The 20,728-nt window shown below is 37.8% G+C and overlaps 1 protein-coding gene across 1 annotated transcript in view; it reads right to left on the reverse strand.

Moving 5' to 3' along the window:
• SNTG2 (syntrophin gamma 2) overlaps positions 1-20,728 on the reverse strand; it is a 698,484-nt gene that overhangs the window by 62,428 nt on the left and 615,328 nt on the right. Inside the window, exon 15 of the mRNA XM_036750363.1 lies at positions 609-701. Within this exon, the coding sequence (XP_036606258.1) occupies positions 609-701 (93 nt within the window). The remainder of the gene's footprint in view (positions 1-608; positions 702-20,728) is intronic.

Here is a 20,728-nt window from a genome sequence, read left to right on the forward strand (position 1 = left end):
GGCATAGGTAGAAATACATCTCTGTCAGTACTTTCCCTGAGTAGCTAAGTTCTGTTCACTCAACTCTTTTATGACACTCCCCACTCAAGTTCAATACCAGAGGTAGAGGTGTCAAACATGGTAACATGCAGCCCCAAACACTACCCGGTACAGGCAGAACTAGATTAAATTGTAATTGGGAAATGTTTAACAAAATTAATAAAAATGCAATGAAATAGATAGTATCACATTTTAAAAGTAAGTCAATACACAGTCACCAGAGATCCTTATGTATGGATTTGTGCCCCCATATCTATTTGAGCTTCACAACTGCATTAGACTTGAAAAATTCCTTTCATATTCAGCTATCAGAGAGAACTGCACTTTATATTATCAAGGGTGGTGCATATATTAAACTATTCTGACTAATATTTTAAATGTCTTATTTTGACTTCCTCAACCCCAAATCAATATGCATTAGTTTGCTAAGGGAACTTCAACTATTATTTAAGCAAGTGTTCCAATTCAAGACCTGGTTATTAGAAATTATATTTATGTATATATAAATATATACATATACACACATATGTATATATATTTAAAAAGTATTGAACTCCTTGATATCTTACCTTTGTTTTACTGTCAAAACAGGTGAATCCCAAGGCAAAATCCACTGTGAAGCACAATGCTTCTCCTTGCCAGCTGCACATATATGTTTTGGACTAGAAAAAAATATTAATTTTGAGAAAATATGGTTTAAAACCATTATTCATTCTAATAGAATAACACAATTCTAACCTTCAATTCTAGAAGTAAACACCAAGGAAAGTAATGGCATATAAACTAACAATCCAGGGTGAGACAAAAGGAAAACTTAGGTCAAGCACGAAGACAGAAATATTGGGAGTCCATTTGTTGGAATGCGTTTTTTGACTCTAGGCCAAATAACTCCTAGTATTTGAAATCTGTACAGGCTTTGATGAAGCTCCTTGTGATTTAGACACACAACAACAGAACAGTCTGACTGAGCCTTTCACCTTAGGTGTCAATGAGTGGCTCAGGGCTTTGCAGCTAAAGGGATACTTACAAACCTGCAATCTGAGCACCTCAGGGAGTCATGGGCAGGTTGTAAACAACCTGCCACAGGGTCTGGCTGCTGGTACATCCATAGATCAGCTATCAATCTGGCCTGAAAACAGTCTGACTAATGATGTATATAAATTCAGGCCAGAGTTTTTCCAAAGTTGAGTGATTCTCATCATCCTTTTCCCAACCCTGGGGGATGGGCAAATTATAGAGAGGTAGCTTTTTGGTTGAACCATTCTGAATATTGCAGGTAACTTGCTACTGACTACAATTCAATTTCTATGTGTCCTGCAGTGTCCATGCAAACTAATCTTGGTATAGAATATCAGGGAATGGTTCGAGGGCATGGAACTTGAAGTGAGAATACCCCGAGAAGCCTTATTTCCCTCTTTTTAGGATGCATTCTGGGTGCAACAGGCTATCATTTACCATAGGGATCTGTGGGCTTGTTCATTTTACAAATACTATACATCTTAGTGATGCTCAGCTTACCAAAGGAATAGAAGTGCTATAAAAAAGAGTTCCATTAGAAGTGTTTTCTAACCATAAAAACAATATGCACGACACAATATAAATGGAAAGAACAGCAACAACAAAAACAACAATAATTTAACATTGTGTGATTATAATGACCAAGTCTATCCTTAGAGAAGAACTGAAAAAGAAAATGTATCTCCCTTCGCTCTTTGTAGAGGTGAGAGACTATGGGTGTGAAATATTACATATATTGTCTTGTATAATTGATATGTTGCTTGGTTTTGCTGAGCTGCTTCTCATCTCTTCTTTCTCTCCCTCCCTTCTTCCCTCCCTTTTTCCTCCCTCTCCCCTTCCTCTTTTTTCGCTCCCTTCCTCCCTCTCTCCCTGTCTCCCTACCTCCCTCCTTCCCTTTTTCTTCCCTTCCTCCATCCCTCCTTCCCTCCCTTCCTTCCTTCTTTCCTTCCTTCCTTCCTTCCTTCCCTCCCTTCCTTCCTTCCTTCCTTCCTTCCTTCCTTCCTTCCTTCCTTCCTTCCTTCCTTCCTTCCCTTCCTTCCTTCTTTCCTTCCCTTCTTCCCTTCTTTCCTTCTTTTCTTCCTTCCTTCCTTCCTCTCCTTTCCTTCCTTCCTTCCTTCCTTCCTTCCTTCCTTCCTTCCTTCCCTTCCTTCCTTCCTTCCTTCCTTCCTTCCTTCCTTCCTTCCTTCCTTCCTTCCTTCCTTCCTTCCTTCCTTCCTTCCTTTCTTCCTTCCTTTTCTTTCCTTCCTTCCTTTCCTTTCTTCCTTCCTTTCCTTCCTTCCTTCCTTCCTTCCTTCCTTCCTTCCTTCCTTCCTTCCTTCCTTCCTTCCCTTCCTTCCTTCCTTTTTGTTATTCTTTTCTTTTATGGATGTGAGCCATGATGTGTGCAACTTAGATGGGCAATGTTGTGAGAAGAGTTCACAGTTCATAAATGGATTTCCTATACTCTTTGAAAGTCCTTGAGTGTGCAAAATTATGAATACCAGGCCTGACTCAAAAAAAGATCTAGGAGATGACACTCCCCACCCATCCATTTGTTGAAGTAAGAGGTCCACAGGTATTTGCATGTTTTCAGACTTCACAGTGTATTAAAAAGTCCTGCCTGATGTTTTTCTTTTTCTTAAAAAAAGAGACTATTTATTATATGAGATAACTCTTTGGAAGGGGGTGGGGGAGATATACTGGGGAAAACTATGATGATGCAAAAACCAAAAACCCAACTTTTCAAAATAAAATAACTACAAAATGCAAAAAAAAAATACATAAGGATTGAAAGTCTTATATCATAAGATCTGGACACACTAAATAGCAAGAATATCAACATGGAGGGAATAAAAATATTACTAAATTAACTACAATTTTTTTATACTGATTCAGTAAGTAGCATTCAACACCTATTTTATTTCAAATGATGTGGGCTGATAGTAAATCACAATTATTGTTGTTCAGTAATAATAGCTCATCTGGGCTTTTATATAGAGGGGAAAAAAGAGAAAGCTTATTGTGAAAGGTCGCACATTGTACATAGTCACATTTGCATAATCTCTAAAGGGATTTAGGATGGAGAGAGAAGAAAAGAATAGGCTTTGGTTTACAGTATCTCTTTGCTACACAAAATCACATTTTCTGCCCTGACTCAATCAATACATTCTCAGGAACAGATACTACTTCATCATTTGCATTTTTAGAATTTGGTCTCAATATTTATATCTCTGTTTTATGTCTTGTCTTGTTCAGTGTGATGCTATTACAATGATTAAATAGTCATACTATAAATGTTCCTATTTATTAAAATATGCTTTTTCCCCAGGTCAGAGTTTCTTTAGCAAACACATGAAGTAATGAAATTATTTCTACCTGCCTATTACATAAGCCTGCCCCTCCCCCTCCCCGCCATCTCATAATCTTGAAAAGCCTCAAATTTACAGATACCTTCCCAACTCTGCAAGAAAGATTAGGTTTTCTGATAATTTTTGGTTTGACTCTTGTATTTGTGACTTTTTTTGTGTTTTGACCATATTTTGTTGAATTATGGAAAAAAAAACTTTTAGGATTTCGTTTTCTTTGTAAATGCAGTTAAAAATATGTAAAGTAAAAATTGCTGAGAATTATTTGGATGTTTTCCCAGATGTTAAGAATTAAAGATCATTCTTTCAGATTAGTAATCAATTTCATAAGATTTTATTTGGATGTAAAATATTAAAAATTTGTTGAATAAAGATCAAGAGTAAAAACAAATATTGAATGATCATATATTAATTTGTTCACAAACCCAACATATTCTACCTGAAAGGAAAAAAAAAAAAAAACAAAACTAGGCACATAAGTGAATGTATATATACCACGTACATGAATCTGCATACAGACAATGAATCCCAAAAGTCTTAGTAAAGTTTTAAGTTTAAATTGTTTAAATGTATTTTTCCTGTTTGTTTTTAAATTCAAGAAAGTTTAAAAAATTCAAGCAATTCATACTAAATAAATTTACCTGATCTGGGAGGTGAAAGCTTAAGGATTAGAGTATCTTAAAGGGCATGCTAAACTGGAAATACCTCACTATAACCAGTACCAACCAACTCAAAACAAAAGTGTGAAGCAAAAGAAGTCTGTTTTTAACGACCCCTCCCCCACTGGTTTTGTGGTACCTTCTCATCTATTATTGTAATGTCCTCCTTCCTCTTGCCCAACATTCATGGCCCAAGGATTTGTAATTTCCACATATGGTAACAAATAAAGTGATGGGGTATGATATGGCTAATGAGATATCCAAAAAGACTGAGAAGAATCAATCAGATATGTAAGAGGAGAACAAAGAGTAACCAGTGTCAAGAAAATCTTAGAAGAGAGAGTCTCCAGGAGGAGAGGATATCAACAGTGTGAAATGTTACAGAAGCCCGGAAGGAGGAGGGATCTCTAAAGCTAATCATATACGACAACTAAGAGATCACTGATTGCTTTGGAGAGAGCAGTTTCAGTTGAGTTGGAGGCAACTAGTGTAGATTACCTTTTCCTGTTTGGCTGAGAAAGGGAGGAATGATACGATGATAACTTAAGGGGATGGTAGAGTGAGTCTGTTTTATCGAGAGACATGACGCAAGCAAAGCACTTTGCAAAATGTAAACCAAAAATATATTATGTATTATTATTTTTGCTGTTGTTTCAAACTTGATACCTGCTAGAACCCATTCTCTATTGACATAACATTTAAGACCTCAGGTTGCTGCCATGGACTGTCATACTTCATTAAAATCAATATGATAGATGATGAAAAAACATTAGTTATTAATTTTGTCCCTAATACTAAGTTTCACTGAACAAGAAAGTCAGAAAGAAGCTCAGATAAATGCATAAAAATCCCCTCTACAATTCTGACAAATGATCATCCAGCCTTTCCTTGGGAAAATTCCTATATACACTACAGCCTGGTATAGTCCATTCTAATTTTAGATAGCTTTCATTGTTAGGAAATTTCTGCTGACAAACTACCACTTCTAGTTCTACCTTCTGTGGCCAAATAGGAAAAAAAAACATAGTTGATTTTTCACAGGTTAAGCCCCTAAAATAAATGAAGGCAAGCTTTCTGCCCTCTGTAAGTCACCTCTTGAGGGTAAACATCAATCACTCAATCAGTTAATAAATATTTATGAAGCACCTACTGTGTTCTGGGCACTGTGCTAAACTCTAGGATACAAAAAGAGGCAAAAGACAGTCTCTACACTCAATCTAAAAGAGGATACAACATGAAAATACACACACACACACACACACACAGCAAGCTATACATACTGGATAAACAGGCAATAATTATCAGTGGGAAGGCACTAGAATTAAGAAAGGTTGGGGAAGGCTTCCTGGAGAAGTTAGGTTTTTACCTGGGACTTAAAGGAAGCCAATGAGGTCAGTAGTATAAGAAGACTGACAAGGTAAGGAGGTGCTTGGTTATGAAGAGATTTAAATGTCAAACAGAGCATTTTGTACTTGCTTCTGGAGGCAATGGGAAGCCACTGGAGTTTATTGAGGAGGAGGAGGAGGTGACATGATTGGACCTATGTTTTAGGAAACTCACTTTAGTTACTAAATGGAAGATGGACTGGAATGGAAAGAGATGTGAGGCTGGCAGGCCCGTGAGCAGGCTATTACAATAATCAAGGTGTGGTGTATTAGGGCCTATACTAGAGTGGTAGCAGTTTCAGAGGAGATAAGGGGATGTATTGGAGAAAGGTTATGAAGGTGAAATTGACAGGACTCAGCAACACCTTGGATTTGGAGGGGTCATAGTGGTGTTACTTAGAGATTTTGAGGAATCTAAGACCACTCCTAAGTTGTGGGCCTTGATGGACTGAGAAGATGGTGGGAGAGGTGGGCAGTTTAGGGAGAAAGATAATAAGTTCACATAGTGAGTTTAAGAAAGCTGCTGGACATCCAATTTGAAATGTCTGAAAGACAGTTGGAGGTATGAGATTGGAGGTCAGCAGAGAGACTGGACAGAAAAGGGAGATTTGAGAATCATCAGTATAGAGATGATAATTAGATCTATAGGAATTGAAGAAATCGCCAAGTGAGGTAATCTTGAAGGAGAAGAGAAGCAGACCCAGGACACAACCCTGAGGAACTCCCATGGATAGAGGGTATGATCTGAAGGAGGATCCAGCAAAGGAGACAGAAAAGGTCACTAGGATTTTTTCAATCTGATAACATTCTGACTTCCTTCAATTGACATTGTTTTGGTGTGGTCTCTAGGCTTTTCTTCATCCTTGTTACTCTCCTGTGCCTTTTACTCTATCAATCTCCTATTTAAAATGTGGTGGCCAGAACTGAAGAACAGATTTCCTATGAGCATGACCAGGGCAAAGGATGGTGGGATTATTGCCTTGACATTATGCTTCTCAAGGCAACTTTTGTTTTCATTCCCTTTTATGGACGCTATATCGCAGTACTGACTCACATTGAGCTTTCTTTACAAACCATTAAGATCGCAGGACCTTTCCAGACAAACAATTATATAGCCACAACTCTCCCATCTTGTACTTGTGAAGTGAACTTTTTTAATCTAAGTGCAGGACTTCGAATTTTTTCAGATCCTCATTCTGCCAAAAAAAAAATATGTTTATCTATCAGTCCTCAATTTGTTTATTCTGAAAAATCTGATAATATAGCATGCAATTTTGGTCTTTATCCAAATCACTGATAAAAATATTAAACAGCTCAAGGCCGAGCCCAGATCTTTTGGGCACACCACTGGGGACTTCCTTCCAGGTTCACATCAATCCACTAATTAGCACTTTTAATTTCTGATTTTTCACCATTTCTGAATCCTTCTAACTGTATAACTGATCAGCTATCTCTTTCCATCCTGTCAACAAAAATATAGTAAGACTTTGTCAATGATTTGCACAAATATAGGTACAGTATGCCCTCAGTGTACCTCCCCAACAGTCTAGTTTTTTTTTTAACTTTCAAAACCAGGAAATACAAATAATTTGGTGTGACAATTTCTGATGAAGTCATGCTGATCTATTATGTTTCCCAATTCCTTTTATAGGAGTTTACCAACCATTCCTTTGTAATTCTATATGGGCTTCTCTTAATCTAGGTCTGGCCAAGAAGATCAGGATAGATCAGGCTAATGAGCATAGATGGTTACTGGTTTCAGGAATATTTCTCTCAGTGTTCCCTTCATCTGCTCTCCAGAGAATTTTGCCTAGAAGGGAGCTGATATGACTCATTAGGTAGTCCTTTCTGTCCTTTTGAATTGAGAGGAAGAGAAGCAAAGAGTGAAAGCCACACAGAGCAGGGAGAAGGGAAGCATCTGGAGGTGCAGACACCCTGGAGGATTGTTGTAGTTGTATACAGAGCCTGATTTTTTTTAATTCTTCTCTTGAGAGGACAGGTGAGCATTTCTTAGTCTTATGTTTCCCTCTTAGGCACCAAGAAAGGCTTATCTTTGTTGTTATATGTGTGTTAAACTTGTGTTTGAATGTTAGTTTGGCTCTAATTCCAAAGAATGTGTTAAAAACTGTTAACCACTCAGTCCTAGGAGATAGAGGTGATTCCACTACCAGGAAGGGAGAGAGATGTATCTAAAATTGCAATATTTTCTAAAGCTCAACTTATGGCTTATTTGGCTGGGAGCTTAGTATTAAGAGAGTTGTGTGTTAGATACAACTTGATTGACTGGCATGGAGCCAGGGTTTCTACCATTTTTTTTTCTTGAGCTTGGTTTGAAGAAAAAAGGTACTCCTAGAGGGTTGTGTCCAAAGGAGTGTTTGGAGAGAAAGTCTTACAGAAGGGGAAGAGCAACTCAGAACACAAAAAGGCAAGGGATGGTTAAGAGTGACTGGCATCCTGTTCACCAGCTCAAAGTTCCTGCCTGTTCCCCAGCTCAGCAAAGCACCACAGCCCATGCAACACCTTTAATAACATATTCTAGAACTGGACCAGGATTCAAAGTCAAGCAGACTGGCCTGTGGTTTGCATTCTCTTCCCTCTTTTAGTCAATGGAGGAATCAGTTTCTTTGCTTATAGTCCTGCAGTACCCATTACAGTGTCTACAGCTTTTCAAAATGATCTTTGAATTAGAATGACTGTATAATAAATGGAAAGCCAAGATCAATATAGAGGTAAAGATAGATCATCTGCTTTGGAAAAGAAAATGATGGAAAATAACTGGGAATTCTTCCTTCTCTTGTAGTTGTTGTCATTGATCACTCCAGCTCTGAGCAGTTCACCCATCCTTTCTTTGATCCTCTTCCTTCTCTCAGTCTAACCAATCTAGCTTTCAATTTAGCTAATGTTATAATGAATACTGAGTTTCCTGTGCCTTGAGTTTAGCCTCTTTAGACAATGTCCTATTACCTCTTCATAAAAATATTTTATCCTTGTTTCTTTAGAATTTCACTCTTGAGGACTTCAAACTACTTCTGGGCTGAATTTCCCTGTAAAATTTTGGTTTATTGGATCCTACTTGTCCTTTCTTTGAATCCTTTGAAATTGACTCTCCATAAATCTAGAATAAATACCAGACTATGCCTTACATTTTTCTCCCTCTCTATCAGAAATTAAGATGAAGTGATCACTTTGCCCCAAAGTTTTAATCATTGTACCTTAGCAACCAATTTCTCCTCATTGGTGAGAGTCATATTTAAAATAGCAGTTAGCCTTTTAGTTTTCCTTGTCTTTTAAAGCATAAAATGAGGAGACTTCCAGGAGCCAAGATGGCAGGGTAAACAGCAAATCACCGTAGCTCTTTCATATTTACCCCCAAACAACCGTAAAGCAGAACCTTACAACAAATCCTGGAATGGCAGAACCAGTAAAAAGATGAAGTATAACAATCTTTTGGTCCAAGAGACTTAGAAGATTGGCAAAAGAAAGGTACGTCTCCCTTGGGGAAATGGGGAATGCAGCCCAGGACAGGAAGCATCCCAGTAAGCCAGCAGGAAACCTCCACCTCAGCAAACTGGTGGAAGACTCTGAGCCCTAGTGTGGTGGAGCAGGCAAACACCAAACACCAGGATCCCCCACATACCTCAGCATAGCCAGAGGAATGGGCTCCAAGAACTGCCACAGTACTTCACCATAGGCCCAGGCAAACAGGCAACCTCCAGTGACCAGACAATCATGTGCTTCAGTGTAGCCTAAGGGAAATGCAGAAACACCCCACTGGCTTCAACATACACCAGACACCAGCAGTAGGACCTCAGCTCAGCACCAGATAAGCTGCCAGACCTCTACAGCCTTCAGCAGTGCCACCCACCACTCACTCCCTCAACATAATGCCAGACACAAGGGTCCCCCATAGGCCCCAGGACAACATTAATGAAAACCAGGTAAATAGCCAGTGCCTGTAGCCACTGGCATAAAAAGTCTGAGACAGTGCCCCTTCAACCCTAGTAGCAGAACTCAAATTTAAAAGGAAGGAAAAAGGCCAAAAAAGATGAGTAAAAAGCAAGAAGAAAAAAGGAATTTGTCCTAGAAAGTTATTATGGTGACATGGGACATCAAGACACAAACTCTCAAAACACTTTTGGGCAAGACCCCAAGGAAAAATGGGAAGTGATTTCAAGCCCAGAAAGAATTAATGGAATAGCTGAAAGAGGAACTTAAAAATCAGATAAGAAAGGTAGAAGAAAAATTGGGAAAAGAAACAAGAGAGATGAAAGAAAATTATGATAGAAAATATTGCTTGGAAAATTGCTTAAAAAGTAGAATTAGCCAAATGGAAAAGGAGATACAAAAATACACTGAAGAAAACAACTCCTTAAAAGTACAATTGGCCAATAGAAAAGGAAGTACAAAGCTAACTGAGGAAAACAACTCCTTAAAAGTTAGAATTTGGTGAGTGGAAGCTAATGACTCTATGATACATCAAGAATCAATCAAACAAATTTAAAAGAATAAAAAAAAATGGAAGAAATTGTAAAATACCTCATGGGAAAAACAACTGACCTGGCCAATTGATCCAAGAGAGACAATATTAGAATCACTGGACTACCTGAAAGCCATAATCAAAAGGAGAACCTGGACAGAATCTTTCAAGAAATTATCAAGGAAAACTGCCCTGATTTCCTGGAACTAGAGAGCAAAATAGGCATTGAAAAAATCTACCAAACACCTCAGGAAAGAGATCCCAAGATAAAAATTCCAAGGAACATTATAGGCAAATTACAGAACTATCAGGTCAAGCAAAAAATATTGCAAGTGGTCAGAAAGAAACAATTCAAATATCATGGAGCTACAATCAGGATTACATGGGACTTAGGAGCTGCAACATTAAAGTATTGAAGGTCATGGAACATGATATTCTGGAAAGCAAAGGAGCTAAGACTACAATTTTGAATCACCTACTTGGAGAAATTAAGAACTGAACAACAAATTTGATCTCTAATATCAAGACTCAAAAGAAGCCTAAAAAGGTAAAAAGGGAAAAGCAAACATAAGGGATTCAAAGGAGTTGAAATGTTTATATCCATACATGGGAAGACAATACTTGTAATTCTTTAGAACTGAACCATTAATAGTATAGCCAGAAGGAATATACATAGACCGAGGGCTTGAGTAAAAGATGAATTTGAGGGAATGACATAAAAGTAACTAAGGAAGGAGAAAGAGGAGCATACTGGTTGTACAAAGAAGGGAGAGGTAGAATGGGGAAAACTTTTCACATGAAGAGGTGCAAAAGATCTATTACAATGGAGGGTAAGATGGGAGGGTGGGAGAAGGGCATCACTTGAATATTACTTTCATCAGTATTGGCTCAAAGAGGAAATAATATACACAATCAGTTGAATATAGAAATCTATGTTCCCTAGCAGAAAAGTAGGAGGGGAAGAGATTAAATAAAGGGAGGAGGGCTGGCAGAAGAGAGGGTAGATCAGGGAAGATGGTAGATAGAAAAGAACATGATTAGGGAGGATAAAAGGCTGAAAGGAGAGAGAGGATAAACAGGAGGAAAAATAGGATAGAAAGAAATACATAGCTAAAAATCATAACTGTGAATGTGAATGGGAAGAACTCTCCCATAAAATGGAAGTGTATAGCAGAGTAGATAAAAACAGAATCCTACAATATGTTCTTTACAAGAAACACACTTGAATCAGAGAGACACATACATAGTAATGGTAAAAGGCTGGAGCAGAGTCTATCATGCTTCAATTGAAGTAAAAAAAAAAAGCAGGGGTAGCGATTCTGATCTCAGACAAAGCAAAAGCAACAACAGATGTAATTAAAAGAGATAAGGAAGGAAACTACATTTTATTAAAAAGTACCATAGAAAATGAAGTAATATCAATACTAAACATATATGCACCAAGTGATATAGCATCCAAATTCTTAAAGAAGTTAAGTGAGTTACAGGTTCATGACCAAACGAGATAGAAAGCACTCTGAAATGTAAAATAGATAATCTTGATTATATTAAATTAATTTTTTTTGCGCAAACAAAACCAATGCAATCAAGATTAGAAGGGAAATAGAAATCAAGGAAATAATCTTTATAGCAAGTGTCTCTGATAAAGCCTTCATTTCTCAAATATATAGAGAACTGTAGCAAATTTTTAATACAAGTCATTCCTTAACTGATAAATGGTCAAAGGACATGAACAGGCAGTTTTTAGATGAAGAAATCAAAGCTATCTAGTGATATATGAAGAAGCACTCTAAATCACTTTTGATTAGAGAAATGCAAATTAAAATAACTCTAAGGTACCACCTCACACCTATCAGATGAGCTAATATGACAAAAAAGGAAAATGCTAAATGTTGGAAAGGATGTGGGGAAATTGGGACACTAACACACTATTGGTAGCATTACGGACTCTAATCTAACCACTCTGGAGAGCAATTTGAAACCATGCCCAAAGGCCAACCAATCTGTCCTTTGATCCAGCAATACCAATACTAGGTCTGTACCCCAAAGAGATCACAAAAAAATGGAAAAGGATCTACATGTGCTAATATATTTATAGCAGCTCTTTTCCTGGTGCCAAAATATTGGAAATTGAGGAGGCACTCATCATTTGGGGAATGGCTTAACAAGCTGTGGTATACAAATACAATGGAATACCCTTGTGCAATAAGAAATGATGAACAGTCAAATTTTGGAAAAACCTGGAAAGACTTGTACAAACTGATGCAAGAAGGAAATGAGCAGACCTGGGAAGACATTTTACACAGTATCAGCAACATCCTATGATGATCAACTATGAATGACTCAGTGCTTCCCAGCAATACAATGATCTTAACAAGTAGAAAGGCTCATGATTAGAAAAATGCTATTCACACTCAGATAAAGAACTGATAGACTCTGAATGCAGATCAAAGCATACTTTTTTCATTTACTTTCTTCTTTTTCATGCTTCTCTTCCTTTTGATCTGTTTCTTCTTTCACAACTATAACTAATAAGGAAATGCGTTTTACAGGATAGCACATGTATAACCTATATCAAATTGCCCACTATTTTAGGAAGAGGGGATGGGCGGGAGTCAGGGAGAGAGAAAAATCTGGAACTCAAAATCTTGTAAAAATGAATGCTAAAGATTGTCTTGATACATAATTGGGAAAATAATAAACTACTCTTTAAAGCTAATAAAAAGCATCAAGTGATCATTAGGCAAGTCCTTGACCTGGGAACTCTTGAATTTGGCTACAATATTCCTAGGAGTTTTCCTTTTGGGATCTTTTTCAAGAGGCGATTGGTGGATTCTTTCCATTTCTATTTTACCCTCTAGGTCTACAACAGGACTGTCCAAAATGTGGTCCGTGGGCTGCATGTGGTACACAGTGGGATTTATATGGCCTACCTACAAGCATAGAAATTTACATAAATGCTTTAGTAAATGAGGCCAAGTTACTGCAGAGCTCTCACTAAAATGGCAAATCAAAATATATTGTCTATTGTTTTGATAAAAACCTAAGGTTGGACAGCCCTGTTCTAGAATATCAGGGCAGTTTTCTGTGATAATTTTTTGAAAGATGATGCCTAGGCTCTTTTTCTTGATCATGGCTTTCAGGTAGTCCAATATTTTTAAATTATCTCTCCTGGATCTATTTTCCAGGTCAGTAGTTTTTCCGATGAGATATTTCACATGGTCTTCTATTTTTTCATTCTTTTGGTTCTGTTTTATAATTTCTTGATTTCTCATAAAGTCATTAGCTTCCATTTGCTCCATTTTAATTTTTAAGGGATTATTTTCTTCAGTGAGCTTTTGGACCTCCTTCTCCATTTGGCCAGTTTTGCTTTTAAAGGCATTTTTTTCCTCATTGGCTTTTTGGACCTCTTTTGCCATTCGGGTTAGTCTATTTTTTAAGGTGTTACTTTCTTCAGTATTTTTTGGTGCCTTCTTTAGCAAGCTGTTGACTTGTTTTTCATGATTTTCTCACATCCCTCTAATTTCTCTTCCCAATTTTTCATCTACTTCTCTTATTTGATTGTCAAACTCCTTTTTGAGCTTTTTTGTGGTCTGTGACCAAGTCGTATTTTTCTTGGAGGCTTTTGACTTTCTTGTCTTCTGGTTGTATGTTTTGATCTTCTCTGTCATCAAAGTAAGATTCTATAATCTGACAGTTTCCCCATTGACCTTCTACTTTGTCTTTTGTGTTTGTGTGTTGAGAAGTCTGGAAACCACCACAGCTGCCAGTGATTCAATCCCCTGAGGGCTCCTCTGGTCCAACCTGTGCCAGCGTGGCCCAAGTTGGACTATGCTCTGTTCCCAGCCTGGTGTGATAGACCCTTCCTGTGGGCCTTCCAGGTTGTCTTGGGCTGGAGATTTATTTCACTCTGTCATATTGTGGGTTCTGTAGCTCTAGAATTTGTTTGAAGTCATTTTTACAGGTATTTGGAGGGGTTTGGGGGAAGAGTCATGCAAGTCCCTGCTTTTACTACACCATTGTGGGTGTCAGAACTTTTTTCAAAATAATACTAAGACATTGTTTACCTATTAAAATCCTCCCCGAGGGGCAGAGCCAAGATGGTGACTGGAAAGCAGGGACTTGTGTGAACTCCCTGCCAAATCCCTCCAAAAACCTATAAAAAATGGCTCTGAGCAAATTCTAGAACTGCAGAACCCACAAAATAGCAGAGGGAAGCAGGGATCCAGCCCAGGACAGCCTGGATGGTTGCTGGGTGAGGTCTATCATGCACAGAGCTGGGAGCAGGAGGACAGATGAGCCCAGCGTGGCCCACATGGACCAACCAGACCAGGAGCCTGGCGGAGTGGGCCCTAGCACCCTGAATCGGTGAGCTGTGGCAGTTACCAGACTTCTCAACCCACAAACACCAAAGACAACAGAGAAGGTTAGTGGGAAAAGCTGCGGGGAACAGGGTGATAGAGTACCCAGTTCAGCCACTGCTCCGGGGGCAGTAGAGGTGGGGCAGCTACAGAACTACAGCCGCAGTTGCTTCTGGCCCCAGGCCTACCTGGTGGGAGGAATTAAGTGGCAGATCAGAGCAGGAGTCAGAGCCTGCATAAGATCTGAGTCCAGTCTGGGTTGTGTGTTCTTGGGGAAGGAGGAGTGCTGGTGTGGCAGAGTTGGCTCTAATAGCTCTGAAAATAACAGCACATCCCCTCAAGCTTGAACAAAGTACTCTTTACTCTACAAGGAGTCATACTCCACTGAAAAACTCAAGGGTCAAGTAAGTTGGCTGGAAACATGGCCAGGCAGTGAAAACACACTCAGATTCAGTCTCAGACTTTGGAATCTTTCTTTGGTGACAAAGAAGACTGAAACATACAGCCAGAAGAAGTCAACAAAGTCAAAGAGCCTACATCAAAAGCCTTCGAGAAAAACATGAACTGGTCTCAGGCCATGGAAGAGCTCAAAAAGGATTTGGAAAAGCAACTTAGAGAAGTAGAGGAAAAATTGGGAAGAGAAATGAGAAGGATGCAAGAAAACCATGAAAAACAAGTCAATGACTTGCTAAAGGAGACCCAAAAAATACTGAAAAAAATACTGAAGAAAAAAACACTTTAAAAAAATAGACTAACTCAAATGGCAAAAGAGTTCCAAAAAGCCAATGAGGAGAAGAATGCCTTGAAAGGCAGAATTACCCACATGGAAAAGGAGGTCCAAAAGACCACTGAAGAAAATACTACATTAAAAATTAGATTGGAGCAAATGGAAGCTAGTGACTTTATGAGAAATCAAGATATTATAAAACAGAACCAAAGAAATGAAAAAATGGAAGACAATGTGAAATATTTCATTGGAAAAACCACTGACCTGGAGAATAGATCCAGGAGAGATAATTTAAAAATATTGGACTACCTGAAAGCCATGATCAAAAAAAGAGCCTCCATATCATCCTCCAAGAAATTATCAAGGAGAACTGCCCTGACATTCTAAAAGCAGAGGGTAAAATAGAAATTGAAAGAATCCACAGATCGCCTCTCAAATATATCCCATAAAGAAAACTCCTAGGAATATTGTTGCCAAATTTCAGAGCTCCCAGATCAAGGAGAAAATATTGCAAGCAGCCAGAAAGAAACAATTTGAGTATTGTGGAAACACAATCAGAATAATACAAGATAAAATCCTCCCCATGCTTTTTCATATTAGTATGAGGTGAAATTCCTTCATTTACTTCAACTAAGACATATTATAACAGTTTAACTATAAAAGTAGATATGAGAGATATAGGAATACTGTTGTCTTCATTAAAGAGATATGCAAAAATTTATAAAACCAAGCTACTTCTTACTAATTTTTCTTTTGGAAAATGTGTTTTTTCATAAAAATATTATTTTAACATGGAATCAGTTTTACTGTTATTTTAAATAATCAATTTTAAAAATTTAATTTTTAATATAGTAAATATAGATAAATATAAAATATATAAACAAAAGCTCTTCAGGGTCCTTAATAATTTTTAAGATTGTAAAGGGGTTCTGGGATCAAAAAGTTTGAAAACTACTGCCTTGGAAAAATTGTCCAGTGCACTGAGAGGTTACATGCTTTGCCCAGGGTCACACAGTTACCATGTGTTGGGTGTTCTCAGCATTTAAGCCTCTTTCTACCCAGGATTCCATGTTGCCTAACTACAGTAATAATAAAGGGTATTTTGTGCTACCTAACTGAGATGCTGTGAAGATAGGAGGATGTGTCACAAAGCATCTTTATAGTAATATAGCATGCATCTTTACCAATGTGGAAAATCATTCTAAGTATCTTGTACAGAAATATTAATCAGTGTAAAATCTTAGTTCAAAGAGGGCTATATGGCATTGTTAAAAGCAATGCATTTGGTGTCAGAGGAGTGGGGGTTGAATGCCACCTCTGTTGCTTACTTCTGTCATACAGTTATTGGAAGAAAAGTTCTTAAAGTACTATAAATATTTATGCTATTATTACTAGTGTGTGACCTTAGAAAAGTCATGTTGCCACCTCTGTGAAATGAGATAGCTGGACTAGATTAATTCTGAGGTACTTTTTAGCTCTAAATGCAATGATTGTGTTTCCCCACAGTGAAAAAATGGAAAGGTCTGTCTCTCTGTCTCTCTCTGTCTCTCTTTGTCTCTCTCTCTCTGTGTGTCTCTCTCTCCTTCTCCCCCTCACTTTCTCTTGCTCTCTTGCAAAAATCCTGAATATAAATATGAAGCAGCTCTATAGGTAAGGCATCACACAGCTCTATTTTTTAGCTTCCTACTGTGTGGAGTCCATTTAATCACTAATCAAAGTTTCCTGGGGGTTAGATCCCAGTCCAATCAAAATTTCTTTAAGTATCTCAAGGCTTGATCTAAGAATGCCAGACAGAAAAGAAGAAACGAGGAGAGGCAATAAAATCAGGACAAACAGAGATGAAAATAGCTGCCCACAGGGTAGTTGACTATGACATATATTAGAGCACAATGGAAAATATGAGATTAAAGAGCAGTCAGACTCAAATTTGTTAAACTTCACCTTTTAGCATACATTTATAAAGAATGACAAAAGTACTATCATTTTAAAAATTCTGTAAAACATTTACCAACATGTTTTGAGGATGGAAACTGTCTGTCTCCATCTCACATTCTTCCCCTTCATAGACTTTACACATAATCAATGTGGCTTATCAGCTCTTTCTTGCACATGACATTGCATCTTCCATCTCCTTGCCTTGCGCAGCTTGTCTAGCCCCCTTGTTTGAAATGCACTACTTCCACATTTTTCCCTCTCAGACTTCTTATTTTTTTCAAAGTTCAGATCTGTTTCCATGAGTTCTGTTCAAACTTTCCCAGTTAGTACATGTTTTCTCCTCAAATCGTTTTGTATGTATTCACCTGTGACTATGTTGCATGCTCTTCTAAAACATCAGCTCCTTGATGGCAAGGGCTTTTCTTATTTTTATAGTAGAATTCCCACTGTGCATTGTATGTAGCAGGTGCTCAGAACATGTTTGTTGAATGGAATTAGGAATGACTTGTTGAAAATGAAGAAGTTTGGTATAGCATCATCAAAAAAGAACTAAACTGGGAGGTGGTCTCGAGGCAGCTAATTGGCACAGCGGATGGGGTGCTGGGCCTGGAGTCATGGAGTTCAAATCTGGCCTTAGACAAGTCTTAGCTGTGGATCACTTAATCTGTTTACCTCAGTGTCCTCATCTGCTAGATGAGGATAATAATAACACCTCACAGAATTGTGAGGATCAAATGATGTAACTTTTGAAAAGCACTTAGAATTAAGTGCTTGGAATTAGGAAGACCCATCTTCTTGAGTTCAAATTTGGCCTTGGACAATTACTAACTCTGTGACCCTGGCCAAGTCACTTAATCCTATTTGCCTCAGTTTCCTCATCTGTAAAATGAGCTGGAAAAGGAATTGACAAAACACTCCAATAACTTTGCCAAGAAAACTCCAAATGTGGTCACAAAGAGTCAGACACAACTGAAATGACTCAATAAGATGATGCATAGTAGGTGCTATATAATGCTCACTCCCTTCCCCTTTTCCCTTCCTCTTCATTTGGATGTGGCAATAAAACTACTTTGTAAACTTTAGAGAACTATGAGAACTATCTTATTCATAATGAGGAGGACATTTCTTTTTGTAAGGGGTAGAATAGTGGAGGATAGCTCTGGAGTCAGGAAGACCTAAACTTAAATCTTATCTCTGGCACATACTGGCCATATATATGTGGATAAAACACTTAACCCCTCAGTGCTGCAGCAACTTTCCAAGAGTATAAATTACAGATGAGTTGTTCATCTGTATCAATGGAGAGAGTTTCCACAACCAGAATTTCTTATGTGGATATAATCATGGGATCTAGAAAGAAAGAAATTATACCTTTATGCACATATGTGCACATATTCATATACACATATATACACATATAAAATGCATTGCTTGATCCATAAATGCTTGTAGATAAGGAGCCCTCACATGAGTTCAAATTCCAGTTCTGTCACTTAATAAATTGTGACTTTGTGCAAGGAAATTCATCTCACTGAACTTCAGTTTCCTCATCTGTAAAATGGGAATATGAATACTTTTGCTACTTACCTACCTACCTTACAGGATTATTTTGGAGATCATCTGAACACACAATGCTTTGTAACCAGTATAGCACAGTGGAATGATTCTACATATGGGGGCACTTGGGTTTGAACCTTTGTTCTGATACTGAACACTTGAAAAGCCCAAGAAAAGCTTTAGGTTCCTTATCCATACTATGGAAGACTATAGGATTTAGAGCTCAAAGGGTCCCCAGAGAGATGGCTAGACCCATCATTCCATAAATGAGGAAACTGATACTCAGATAATAACTCTTGCACTGCCTACATGGTGGAGTTGTGGTATATAGAGAACTTTGTAAATTGTAAAGTGCTGTAGAAAAATAGCTAAACTATTAAATCACTATATAAATGTAAGCTATTGTTATTAGATGGTTTTTCCAAAATATCCACATCCCAAGGTAGCAACCCACTTATTCTCAGGTCAAAAAGTGCTGACTAACATCAAGAGCTGTTGAGTAGTTTGACTTTTTATTTTTTATTAGAGGTCAATGGGTCCCAATAGTCCAATGCATTCTTCAGCAGAAAACAGAATAGCTCACAGAGAAATACAGGTTATATGGTGAGAAGAAGGTGAAAAAAAGGAATGACAGAAAAAAGAAAATGCTACAGACCCTTAAAAAATTCCCTAAATGCCAGGCTCAAATAAATAGGGTGGTTCATAACAACACAGGACATTCAATATCAAGGCTCAAAATTATTTACCAGTAAGAAATGGTCCCATTTCTATAAGCACTTCAACATTTACAAAGAACTTTCTCCTCAGTAACTTTGCAAAGTGCACTTCAAATATTATCTCCATTAAATAGCTAAGGCAATTTGAGTCACAGAAGGAAAAAAATAGCAAAGCCAAGACTCAAATTCAGGTGTACTGACTTCAAATCTAGTATACTGTCATCTAAAGTAAACTACTTTTCTTTGATTTCTTTGTTTATTTTCTTTGGTCCTCCTAGGATGGTAAATGGAGAATCTGGAAAAATCTTTGAATAGTATGGGAAGACAGCAGTGTAGCTACCACATTTCCTATGAATAAGGATATAGACCTTGAAGTAGTGAGTAGAGGAGAAAGTGAGGAGAGAGAGAGACAGAGAGAGAAGGAGAGACAAAGAGAGCAGGAGAGACAGAGAGAAAGGAGGGAGGCAAGGAGAGAAGGAGGGAGAGAGGAAGCAAGAAATGAGAGAAATGGAGAGGAGACAGATAGACAGACAGAGATAGAATGACAGAGAGAGAGAGAGAGAGAGAGAGAGAGAGAGATGTAGAGATGTAGAGACAGGGGGACAGAGAGAGAGGGAAAAGATGAAAGGGGAATGGATCTATTCAAGAAATATTTTTGAACACTATATTCTAGTAGTTTTCTAAACTGTTCACTAGCTTATAATAGTATATAATTATAATTGGATAATGAGAGCACACTGGCCTGGGATTCAGGAGGTCTGGAATCTCATCCCATTTCTGCCTTCTTCTAGTTGTGTAACCCTGAGAAAATCTGTTCCCTTCTATGGACTTCAATTTCCTCATCTAAAAATAAGAGGGCAGGACCGGGTTTCTCTAAGTTCCATTCAAGCTGACATTCTATGATTCAGATTGGGTACAAACAACTTCATAGCGACTCTGTCCCTTGATGTAGAATCCAGATTAAGAGGCCCTATAAGAAAGTTGTCATCTAGCCTCCACTTGAAGATCTTTAGTGAAGGGAAATTGACTATTGCTTAAAGCAGCATATTCCACTTTTGAACAGTTCTAATTATTAGAGCTATTATGTTAAATGAACTGGAGAAGGAAATGGCAAACCATTCGAGTATTTTTGCCAAGTGGGGTCACAAAGAGTTAGACATGACTGAAATGACCAAATAACAACAAAATTTTAGGACATTTTCTCTTTCATGAAAGCTAAATTTACCTCCCTGTAAATTCCAGTCATTGTTTTTAGCTCTGTGATCTTGGATCAAGCCAGGCAAGTCTAATCCCTCTTTCAAATTTGAGCCCTTTAAATCCTTGAAGATAGCTATCCATTCCCTAATATACTTTTTTATTTTTTATTTTTGTGTGTGATTAAACATTCCCAGTTCTTTGTATTGAACTTCCTATGACATTATTTCTAATTTCCTTGCTGGTCTGGTTGTCCTCTTTTGAAACCCCTCTAGTTTGCTAATGTCCTTTGAAAATTGTGGTGCCCAGAATTGGC

Source organism: Trichosurus vulpecula, chromosome 3 (genome assembly GCF_011100635.1).
Source record: "Trichosurus vulpecula isolate mTriVul1 chromosome 3, mTriVul1.pri, whole genome shotgun sequence".
Classification (NCBI taxonomy): Eukaryota; Metazoa; Chordata; class Mammalia; order Diprotodontia; family Phalangeridae; genus Trichosurus; species Trichosurus vulpecula.